The 12667-nt window shown below is 39.9% G+C and overlaps 1 protein-coding gene across 1 annotated transcript; it reads right to left on the bottom strand.

Moving 5' to 3' along the window:
• Positions 1–2621: 2621 nt before the first annotated feature.
• On the bottom strand, positions 2622–11384 carry LOC121945542 (polyadenylate-binding protein 1A). Its single transcript, XM_042489771.1, has 15 exons — positions 10534–11384; positions 9124–9317; positions 8832–8947; positions 7852–7991; positions 7654–7748; positions 7375–7512; positions 7160–7255; positions 6758–7030; positions 5583–5673; positions 5291–5413; positions 5034–5176; positions 4494–4578; positions 3365–3495; positions 3141–3231; positions 2622–2993 (listed from the first exon to the last, which is right to left on the bottom strand). The coding sequence occupies exons 1-14, from the start codon at positions 10724–10726 to the stop codon at positions 3142–3144; spliced, it is 1908 nt and encodes a 635-aa protein (XP_042345705.1). The 5' UTR covers positions 10727–11384; the 3' UTR covers positions 2622–2993; position 3141.
• Between the last annotated feature and the right edge of the window lie 1283 nt (positions 11385–12667).

Genomic DNA, 12667 nt, shown 5'->3' with positions numbered 1-12667 from the left:
GCACAATTCTTGCACTTTTTACTAATTTCTTGCTAATTTACGGGTTATTTATTCTTTCATTGCTCATAACCTTCCTCCCCATTTTTTTTAAAGAAACCAAGCCAATGTGCTCAGGTTTCAAAGGGTTAAATAAACCAGAGGGTTAAGTGTTAGTGAAGTGAGAGAAAAAAAATTAATATTCATCATAATTACATCAAATTTGCTAGAGAATTATAGATTTTTTACGCACTTCTCACAGAGTCGTGTTTGCCTTTTTTTGAAATCCTTTTTTGTTTGTTTGGGTTTTTTTTTTAACCAACTTCCAGGTAATTTCAGTTTTTTTGGGGGGGGGGGGCATTTCTTCTCTTGCTGCTCATCATGTTCTTCCCATGCTTTTGAAAGAAGTCAATCCAATTTGCTCAGATTTCAAAGGGTTAAAATATGTCCACATAGATCCATCTTAAACGAGGGCTGATCTTGAGCCCGGGACTGCTTGCCCCTATAAATGTTGGACACTGTGGTGATATATTAAATGGGCTGTTGGTCCAATAATCGAGTGAAGTCAGTCGAGAAAGCATTGGATGGAGATGTGATAAAAGCACAAACACAAACACAAAAAGGATTCTCTAATGATCAAAAGCTCAGTTGGAGAAGACACACCAGAGACCGATTTCAACTACAACTGTCTCTCCTGTGACTTCCTGTTTTTCCAAAGTCTGAATAAGGAATAATGTGGAAAAGCCTTTATAAATAAAGTGTCAAAAGAAAAAAAGCTGAATTTGCTTTTACTGCAGTGTTCTCAGGTTATAAGGCAGCATAGTGCATGAGTTTTGGTATTTTTTAAGCCAAACGCATCTCAAATCTTCTGTATTCAAAAGGGTCAACAGCATGTCATGTTCCCCATGAATATGAGACAAAACAGCAGTTACACTGTCCCTGCGAGGCCTGTCCGCCTTGTCCTTTTGACACATTCAGGCTCCATCAGTTCTGAGACATTGTAGACAAAATATACAAAACATTGTACAGCTCTGGTTGGAAGAATCAACTCTTCTCTTTCACAGATATGACGGTGGACTATTTTAAGTGGAAGAACATAAACAGAGTTAGCACAGTAGGAAAAACTGTAGAGGCTGAGAGACAGATACAATAAACAGATGACAAAAACGAATGTAAACGGAGGACAGAGGACAAATGCCTGCTGAAGGGCACAGTGCCCTCTCTGAAAGTAGGGACCGGGGAATGGCTGGCACGCTGCAATAGTTAATCCTTGGAAACCTTAACAAATTGGTTTATTTTTTTGACATTAACAAAAAATAAATGTTTTAAACATTTTAAAACAAAGTAACGAAATTGTTACATTTATACTGTTAAGTGCAAAAAATGCACCCCTGAGACCTGTTCAAAGTGTAATTTTTGATCCCACAGCCATCAATTCATAAAAACATGCATTGTATTATTTCTGGGTGTCATTCTGGGCTTTTGTAACAGAATTTGTCATTTTTACAATTTTCAACCTGATGACATCATCTTTACCATATATGACGTATGGAGAAAATACATGCTAATTCAACTAAGGTGCACTGTCACAATCAATGTCGCTGCAAATCATTGGCATATCCCCCCCAAAAAACTTCTTTGCCTTTAGTAGTATAGAAAATACTTTATGAAATCTAAAAATACAGCAGCATTGTAACAAAACATGCCATTTAAAGAGTGAAAATCTTACGCTTACTTTTAATGAATATTTAATATTTAAGATTAGGACTGATGTTGGTTGAAAAATTAACTAAATGAAAGTAGAAAATAATATTAATGTATATTATTTTTTAAAGTTTCATGTAATGCAGAGCTGTTTGACTTTCTGTCAATACTGAGGATCATCAACATGGCTCAGGGCAGCACACCATGCAGTCCTTTAATTATGATGATTTATATGTCTACAGTAAGAACTGAACAACACAAGAGCATATTAATATCTTGCTGTATATTGTACAGTATGCCTGAGCACACTTTGTACATAGAAAAAAAAAAACAAATTCTAAGAGGTGTTATCTGCTAACACTGAATGACAGCGACACCTGGTGGAAGACAACAATACTTCCTTTTTGTGCGATACAATCGATACATGAACATTAACCCTTTGAAACATGGATCAACTCACCCTTTCTTGTGCTGCGTTTAGACACCTTTCAAACACATCTAAACCTCTCTAACCAAAACATGGGGGGAAAAAATTAAATAAATGAGCAACATGGCAAGAAATGTCCCGCAAAGTGCAAGATATTTAGATCTATAAAATTATATTTAAAAACAGGAAAATTGTATTTCTGTTTATCGTAATTGTATATTTAACACTATTTTTGCACAACTGTTGTAACTTGTATGCAATATTTTTTGGTCTTGTTCCTGTTGTTTATTTGTGCTAATTTTCTTGTAGTGTTTTACTAATATCTTACATTTTTTGGGGTCATTTCCTTTTCTGTTGCTCGTTGCCTTTGTCCCATGTTTTTGAAAGAAATGAAGCGTCTTTGCTGAGGTTTCAAGGGGTTCAACACAAGCTCTCAAGAAAACATTTGCCCTCCTGTTTACAGGTATAAATAAATCTTTGAAGAGATAACTGAAAAATTAAATGGAGGCGTGAATTTCGAATGAGAATTTATTACAGCCCGCAGTTTACAATACAAATCACCTTTCAAAATACTCAGCAACCACCTTCCTTAACATGGCTGATATTCTGAGCACTGACACAGTAAAATGACATAAAACAGAGGAATGCATTCAGATTTATAATCTCAATTTTTTTTTTCTCTATTTTGCTTTTTTTTTTTCAACAAATTTTTGTTTATGATCAAGGTCTAGTCAAACCGTCTCTAGACCCGGCAGATTCAATAAGTTCTCTTCTTTTTTTAAGAAATAATTTATCATTTTGCGATGTTTTCAGAGTTTTAGGTTTTTCAATGTTTAATATTTTTTTCTCTTTTTCCATCGGTGAAGCAGGTTTCAAAACGCTCAATCTGGAAGACAAAAAGAAAGAAAGAATATTGATGCTTGCACTGCACTTCATTTACTTACAAAACCTACTGTGTTTTTTCACTTTATACGAGTTATCTTATATGATAAGAAAGAAAGAAGAAAGAAAGAAAATGCCTGTGCGCACACACCTTAGACACTGGGAACACCAGCAGGAGTGGTAGACTTCTGAGCAGCCTCCTTGGCCTGGTGGGCCTGAAGCACAGCGACAGCCTCATCCACCTGAAAACAGAAAACACTCAATGAAGCGCTGCATGTGAAGCATTATGACTCAACCAGCCATGTTCATTGAGAGTGACAAAGATTAAGGAGAAAATAATCAAGGCCACATCTAACAGATTAAACATTAACTGACCTTTGAGCGCAGCGACTCGGGGGACTCGAGCATGTGGAGGAGTTCGGAGTTGTCGATCTCCAGCAGCATACCCGTGATCTTGCCTGCCAGGCTGGGGTGCATGCTCTGGATCAGGGGGAACAGACGCTCACCTGAAGGAAGAGAAACAGTCAACAACTATGTTAAGTTCAATGAGAGAGGAAATTATCCCAAAAATTACCAAGACATTAGTAAGAAGTACAAGAAAATCACTTATCTAAAAAAAAAAATCTGAATAGGGAGAAGAAACAAGAAATCAAGAAAATGACATGGGAAAAAGTACTTAAAATGCTCTAATGATTATTTAAATTACATATATATGAAATTAAGATAATTACAAGCATAGTTTTTTCCTAGACATATACCATTGTTTTTTTGTTTGTTTTTTTTCAAAAAATCATTTTCTAAATCCAATTATTTCTTACTAAGTTGCTCATTGCCTTTTTCCCCCATGCATTTGAAAGAAATCACACCAGTTTGCTTTGAGTTCAAAGGTTTAAAAAGGTGAAAGGTGTCTGAAAGCATCACATGAAAAGTGATGTCGCTCCACGTTTATGAAATACTAATCTGTAAACAAATCACCCTGTGTTACCTTGAATTTCTGAAGAAAACCGTTTCAAATGGCAAGCTTTTAGTAAAAAGCACGTGTTTGGTAGTACTGAGCATACCACTGGATAAATGACACTGTGTGGATGTGGATGTTTTTCTATTAATTTTGCTATTCCTTTCTAAAATTTTTTTGGAAGTATTCTCTTTAATGTGTCAAATTAGTTAGTCATATTATTTATATCAGGCATGTCCAAACTCCATACGGAACCGGTTGGCATCTGGACAGATTTTAACGGACCATCGGCTGGACTCTCAATATGTGGCTCGCCACACAATACTGGTTATTCTAACAGAAATGGCCACAGCACAGAAGTGTCAACAGAGAGGACCGATACTGTTTGTCCTGTTTGCATTTATATTTTAAAAAAAGGCCCGTGGGTATTTTCACATTATCTGATCTGGCCACCCGTTTGGGGAAAAAAAGTTTGGACACCGCTGATTTAAATGTTTGAAACAGTTCATGCAAATTCCCTGTAAATCTCTGAGAAAATGATGCACTGACCCAGCATCTGCTTCTGTTCCTGAGGAGGGGCCGCAGCCAGCATGGAGGCAGTCAGGGGCTCCTGTCCTTGGACGTGGACAGCGGGCTAAAGAAGGAAACGAGATTTAGTTAAAAAATGAGACAGTACAAGTACTACTGCTGAGTAATTATCACAACTTATTTCTATACAGCATAAATGGCTGACTGAAAGCCTTGTGCTGGACATTGTCACGAGTGTGCAGATTCAGACTCAGATTTTCTTCTGCTGCTTGTCATATCCTAGCTACTGCTCGTGGCATGTCTGAGCCTTTTTAAAAAGATTCCATTAACAATTATTTGTCATAAATCACATTTTCAAGATTATTTTTTGGTTTCAGTAAATGGCCTATTCAGGCCCCATCTTGTCAATCATGCCCTGACCAGGTGCAACTAGCCCAAATTTTGTTTCAGTAGATGTAGTTAAAAGGCACATTTCTGAAGGATTTTGTGACACCTGTGTTTATCAATACAACAATGTTCATTTTCCAGCTCTTGATTGTGATCAAGAAATGGAGCACCCACCTGCTGCATGGTGACCTGTGGCTGGGAGGCCATGTGCTGCTGGGGGTTGCGCACGCCAGCAGCGTATTTGTATTGGGGCATGGCACGCACTGGGGCGGCGGTGGCTGAAGCACTGGCAGGGCGTTGGCTGAGGGCCTGGGTGGCTGGGGGGAGGGAGGTTAAAAAGAGCATGTCATTAAAACGGCATCAAGTGATTCAGAAACAGTGGAAAGAAACAAAAAAAGCAGATCCCGTGTCCTGAAAGCTGAAATACTCACGCATACGCTGGGAGGCCATCATGCGCGGGACCTGGGTGTTGGTGGTGGCGGTGGGACGGATGGTGTTAAAGGTCTGAGGCCTGGGAGCTGATGGGCGCATAGCGTTGGGCATATTTTGGAAATCTGATGGAAGAAGCCAAAACATAAGATGTTCATAACTGAAGTTATTTTAACACTGGAGCTGATTTCCAGTCCATCCACAGCATGACTCTGTCCAATAATGAACAGAATGGCCAAACTATTGATTAGTCAAATCCAATAGAATCAGGTGTGAAACAATGCCTCTACTTACGCTGAGGACGCACTCCTTGAGTGGCCCAACGGGGGCTGGGGCGGAGCTGGGCCAGCTGGTTGGCGGAGTAGTATGCAGCACGGTTCTGGGCCTGAGAAGGACGGAGACGTAGATTTATCATTATATGCTCTCTTTGAGCCAAAGATTTGTGACACTGTTTTTCTATTACCCATTTCCCTACAACCATCAGTTTACACCAGTGATTCTAATTCCAAACACAATACATGAGTACATTTAAATAGTGCCTCATTTCCCCTGCATGCTGCAGCTCGACCTGACTCACTTTTGTCACCAGCTGTGTTTACCAAACATTAATTTATTTGTGGAGGCCTGCCATGATTAAAACCTCAAAGAAAAATTATATTTTTGGAGCTGGACTGTCCATGTGAAGCGCTATTGGAATATATATACTATTTGGATATTCACTGCATCCAAACACAGAGCTTACATAAAGAGCTGGATCTTTAGTTCACCTATGCAGCAGGTGCTCCTCTCAATCGATCTGATCAGCGCTGACTGGATCAATAGATCAATTAATCACCAAAACTCTTCCAACTGCCGCAGATGGGAAAAAAAAGGACAACTTCCATCTGTGCTGAATTCACAGACTCGCAAAAAACGTCCAAATTTAGAGAGAGAGAACATAATGGAAAAAAAGAATGTAAATCTGAGGGAAAAACTGAACTGATGGTAAAAGAAATCCATAAATGTATTTCTTTTACCACTGCCAATGGTACGCCGTCAATGAAGGTGGGATTCTTAGTTGACTGTTACAGTAACGCCAATAAAACTGCTATGACATCATCTTCGATCCCACACAGAGCAACATCAGCACGTTACTAACTGACCACAGCGTGGTTTTGCCGGCTACCGTTTTGAAAAATCTGAAAAAAAATTAAGTCACAATTGACAATAACATGGCTATTTAAAAAGGTGGATTTGCACAGGATACAGGACAGCCTGTCCAACAAGAGACAATTCTGGTGATGACACTCTGACTGATCTGTGGTACTGTCAACGACTTCTGTCAATGGAATACCATACTGAGTGAGTTGAGTTGTACTGCGCAGTGGACAAGAGACAAGTGGCTGGATTTCAAGCCAAGAGGTTGCAACAAACTACTGAAATATGCTAAACAGCATGTCAAATGTTGGCCGAAGCAGTGGGACACTCACCTGAGGTATAGCCGCCATGAAATAGCCTGAGGGTGGGGCAGGCTGATATGGGTTGAGGACAGGGTTGGGCACTGCGCGGACTGTGGCCATCCTCTGCATGTACTGGTTGGTCAGGTGGGCCTGGCGCTCCTCTTTGCGCTGGGCCAGGGCCACATACAGTGGCTTTGTGGCAACAATACGCCCATTCATCTCCGTTACAGCTTTAGTGGCCTCCTCTGGGGAGGAGAAGCACACGAAGCCAAAGCCTTTGCTGCGACCACCCTCCATCATCACCTATGGGAGAGGATTATTAGCATTATAAATAACAATCTTCTTACTCACCATAAAATTACATTCAATCAACATTAATTTGCAATCAAGCTATTAAACATTAAAATCACAAGTAAGAATGGTAGTATTTACCTTAGCACTTGTGATAGTTCCGAATGGAGAGAACTCTTTACGCAGGCGCTCGTCATCTAGACCATCATCCAGGTTTTTCACATACAGATTGACGCCCTGGTGTACGGAAAATGACAGTGTGATTTAAACCTTTTACTTATGAGGGTGGCCCTTTAAAATGGCGCAGTGGTGTCTGCAGAATGATATCGTTTCAATGGAAAAGCAGTCCAACAAACCTGGTATCTGGTCATGCGATCCTGTTTCATCTGCTCAAATTTACGCTTGAGCTCATTCTGGCGCTCCCCTTTCTTCTGCGCGCGGCCCACATACACCTGCCTGCCATTCAGTTCTTTACCATTCATGTCGTCCACAGCCTGCAGCAAAATAAGCAACATACCACTGAATCTAACGGAGCAGGAGCCATGTTCATATCGTCAACAGAGGTACAGGGGAAAATTTAGATTTATATGAAGGGGCAGTGTCCCCTAAGAAAAGAACCAGGAGTCAATCCTGACCTTCTGTGCATCTTCATGTCTCTCGAAGCTGACAAAGCCAAATCCCTTGGATTTGCCGCTCTCATCAGTCATGACGCGGATACTGAGTGAGGGTCCTGCAAAATACAACAGCTTATAAACACATTTTATGCAGATTCACACTGGTAGCATGCTGAATTGTGAACATGTTGTGTTTCTAAAGTTGTTTTGTTGTCTTACCATATTTGCCAAACAACTCCTTCAGCTTCTCATCATCCATGTCCTCCCCAAAGTTCTTGATGTAAACATTGGTGAACTCTCTGGCACGTGCCCCAAGCTCAGCCTCCCTCTCTTTGCGTGACTTGAAGCGTCCCACAAATCTGTTGAGCAAAATTAAAATATTGGAACACATCACACGAACCAGACAACTCCTTCATTACCAAGATTTTCCAGTGGTTTTGCTGAAATATCTTTGGATAACCCCGAAGTGCTGCCCAAGCTGTTTCTGTTTGTTTGTTTTTAGTTTGACTTCACTGACCAAATCATTCAGATAGACAACAAGTCTCATCCACAAGTAGTTGCAGAGTGGGACGCACTTTGATTCTTAACCTGTCAAACTGGAAAATGCTAACAGCCCTGAAGAGGATGCATTGTGATACAATGGTAATACAGGCTCTGGTAACAAGTCAAATTGAGTTAAGTGGACTGCAGAGAAAATGTGACCACAATTTTTGGGGGTTTTTTTATAGCTTTTTTGGCCTTTATTTGACAGGACAGCTTAAGTGTGACAGGGGGTGACATGCAGCAAGGGGCCAGGATTGGAATCAAACCTCTGACCGCTGCGACAGGTGCACAGCCTTTGTACACTGGGTGAGCTAGCAGGCACCCTTCACAATTTTAATCAACTTTGGAGTTCATATATGTTTCTTGAGGCATTAACTGTGCTGCTTCCCATGGCTCAAGATTACAATAAAACTTTAAATTATTACAAAACATCAGACAAAATGTTCACTATGTATAATGCTGTAAGATGTTTAAAACTTGGCCTAATTGCCACTCGAAATGTGGTTGTATGAAAACCAAAAGGACAATGGGTATGATTGGAGATGGGTTTGTGGACAAGATGCAGTTAAACACAAATGTTGGTTAGACAAAAAATTCACATGTTAATCCAACACCCAAATACTTATTTATACAAGAGTAATTGTAGTCCCACTTACACTTTTCTGTCATTGAGCAACATGCCATTCATTTTCTCAATGGCCCGCTCAGCAGCCTCGTGGGTCTCAAAGTGCACAAAGCCGTAACCCTTTGAGCCATTTTCATCACAAACCACCTTGGAAAAGGGAGATTTGAGCATGTCAAAACAATCCCAAACACCATGCATTTAAAAAACCCAAACACAATCGGTTTCAACCTGGTGCGATCTTTAGTCATGCAAACTACTGGTCTGTATGTAAAACACTCAAACACAAAAACAGAGGCAGACAGAGTGAATGCTGCCCAGCCTACCTTGCAGGAGAGGATGTTTCCAAATGCAGAGAAGGTGTCATAGAGAGCCTTGTTGTCAATGGACTTGTCAAGGTTCTTGATGAAGATGTTGCCCACTCCACTCTTCCTCAGGGAGGGATCACGCTGGGACCACATGATGCGGAGGGGTCTGCCTTTGATCACATCAAAGTTCATGGTGTCCAGGGCTCGCTCAGCTGAAACAAGGCCCAGATATGTTAAGACTTCTGATCACACTAGGTTCATGTGTTAGGTATGTTTTTAGAAAACTACAATAACACCAGCACCTCTACAGAAGTAACAGCAATGGCAGATGACATTCAGTTCTACTTGTACACTAAAACACGCAAGCACATGGCCATGCTGAACACTGTTTGATTACAGTGGATCTCGGCAAGCTACCTGGTTTAACCACATCCACCTAAACCACATAATAATCACACAAATTCAAACTATGCAAAACACATTGGAAAACTTTCGTACACAATCCCATAACACTCCAAATAGCCTGTAATTCATACTAACAACTAACAACCCCTCAAAACAACCCTTAGAAGTTAATGATTCCAGCAGTGTATCACACAGCACTGTACAACACTGACTGACAGCACAGATTATCAAAAAAAAAACCAAAAAAAATACAAAAAACAACAGCTAATAGCAATATATTTATTACAGTTTTCCATGAGTGTAAACATGCATGGAGGTCTGATTGATTGATTTTACCAAATAAAGCCAGAAGCTATTGTTTTTAGATGGGCTCAATACTTTTAATAACATCCAAATTACATCAAATGAGTTTTACAGTAATCTGGGACAGATAACAGGGTGCATGAATGTACCTACAGATGCCAATTTCAAGATCTTGCCTAAACATTTTTTACTTAAAGCTCTTCCATCGTTTCCTGCTTTATTTTATGAGCATCCATCTCTGCAATGGTGACTGTCAGATGACGTTTTATGGTTTGCTTGAGCTTCTGGGCAAATGCTTTATCATGTCAAAGCCATATTCACTCCAAAACTGTAGTTTTTATCAATGGGGTGACAAAAATTCCAGTAATTCTGTCTCGTTCCTTAATTTAATCTGGTCCAGTAGCATCTATACTGGTGCTTCATCTCCAATTTGTCGTGTTTAGTTTAAGATCGTGATTATTCGTGTGGGCCTTGAAGTTTACTTAAAGATACCATATATTTACTTTAAGACAATTCTGAAGCAGAGACCTAAAATGGGAGCAGTGTATAACATGTTAATCTGTTATTGCGTCACATTAAAACGTTGACAAAACCCGAATAGTGACACTTACAGAAAAACTGTAACATGGCTTGAAACGTTACATGATCAAAATGGAGTCAGGTGGTGCCACATTGGTTAGCTGTATTAGCAGATGCTAATCCAGGTTATGGTAAACTTACCATCAGCGGGCTGCTGGAAGTTGACATAGGCATATCCGAGGGATCGGCGGGTGATCATGTCTCTGCACACTCTGATGGACAGGATGGGCCCAGCCGGGCTGAATTTTTCGTAGAGCATGGCCTCGGTAACGTCTGGATGCAGGTCCCCCACATAGAGGGACGCCATTGGATAGCTAGGCGCGCTGGGATTCATTACTGGCGGCGCGTGCTCACAGGCAATACGATCACTGTAAGATTATATTAGCTAGAAATTTGGTCGACAATCAGTACCACCCTCCTATATAAAGAGAGTTTTTTCTCGGTCTCTTCAATAGCTTCACAAAAATGAGCGCTGACACATTTACTAGCTATCTTACCAGTTAGCAACGTGGGCTAGTTGGTTAGCAAAATGTCGGAGCGTGGCCTAACCGATGTGGCTCGCAGTCTTCACAATTTTGAATATGTAGTCTCTCACAGTCAGTTAAAACGGTTAACTGCCGACAGTAAACGAAACAAATGTTATCATTTACAATATTGACTAGAATGACAAAGCCCTTCAAAGGGAGAAATACGTGGTTAACAATATAACTAGCTAACGTTAATCACCCACGCTTTCAACAATGATGCTAACTGCTCGGCTCGCTAGCGTTCTTCTCGTTTCCGTCTTTTCGTTCTTTTATCGAAGGCTGCGTCTTCTTCGCGTTGCTTGGGTTGGCAAATGAAATCCTGCTTCACCGATTTTTATTTTTCTTAAAAAAATATGTCTGCGTGTGCTCTCTAGCTTTTGGTTTGTTTCATAATAATAAAATGTGTGCCGAGACTAGCTCCGGAGCACACCCTACGCAGACGGATTACGGGAATGAAAGGAAGGTCGGTGGAGGTTGTTTCCCGATTCTAGTCGAAACCACGGCGCGTTCGCCTCAAGGGCTTGACGTCACACGTGTCGCGATATTTCACATTTTGAGCATTGCTGATCATTTTCTGTTGAGACGTCATGTAAAACGTTACTCCCCAGCTTTATGTGTTTTTTTCGGCAGGTAAGGAATGCATCGATGGTCAGCTGGACCTACAGCTTGAGTCTTATCGATATACATATCTATATATCCATCCATTTCTAACTTGACAAGTATCTACCAATTATCCAATTATCTACTTAAGGTTATTTATCAAAATATAGGGTAGTTGCGGTGTGATTTCATCAGTACACACACACACACACACACACACACACACACACACACACACAAATATCTAAAAAGGGAGCATTATACTTTTATACTTTTATTATAATGGCCCACCGACCAGCAGATGGAGACATACTTAAAATACAAGGCTTTTCTATGTATGTTTTATTCATTTAATGTGCAAATAATAAACATACTTCAATTTAGGGTTAAAGTTTTGTACATGTTCACTTTGTTACTGAGAAAAAAAAATAAATTGTGATATCAGCAGAAATGACCACGCTGGCCAATTCTGATAGTTTAATTTTAAGGCCAATATCTGTTGATACCCACGTGCTGATATGATCATGCACACACACACACACACACACACACACACACATATATATATATATATATATATATATATATATATATATAACATAACTCACTCTTCAGTGGTTGAAAAAATATGAAAAGAGAAACTTATATATAAGAGACTTATATATAATTCTGTTTCTCTGTCAATAAATATTTTTCAAATTGACTGATGTCTCCTGCACATATAAATGGAGTGTCTGCTGAATATATAGTTCCTCCTCTAAATGCATGGGCAGGTTAAAGACAATGGGCCCCTGGGAACAGGTATGCAAAAGGGCCCAACCACCTCATCTACACAGGCAAAGACACACAGACTTTGTGTTGGTTTGACATGTCTTTGCAGTGGTTTTGCATAATTTTGTGGTTTTGTGTCACTTCATAGTCATTTTCTTGTCTCTGAGTGGTGATTTTGTCTTTTTTGTATCTTTGTAGTCATTTTGTGTTTGTATTTATTTTGGTCTCTTTAAAGCAGGGGTGTCCAAACATTTTTGAATGGTGGCCAACTGCTTCTCCCATCACATGGGTTATTTTAAAAAAAACATTTATGTCCCTTTGCAGTTCCTTTTCATCTCTTTGTGGTCATTTTGAGTATCTTCTGGTCTGTACATGTT

The sequence above is a fragment of the Plectropomus leopardus genome, chromosome 7 (genome assembly GCF_008729295.1).
Source record: "Plectropomus leopardus isolate mb chromosome 7, YSFRI_Pleo_2.0, whole genome shotgun sequence".
Lineage (NCBI taxonomy): Eukaryota > Metazoa > Chordata > Actinopteri > Perciformes > Serranidae > Plectropomus > Plectropomus leopardus.
Note: the sequence above shows the minus strand (reverse complement) of the source record. Positions and strands in the feature narration are given on the sequence as shown.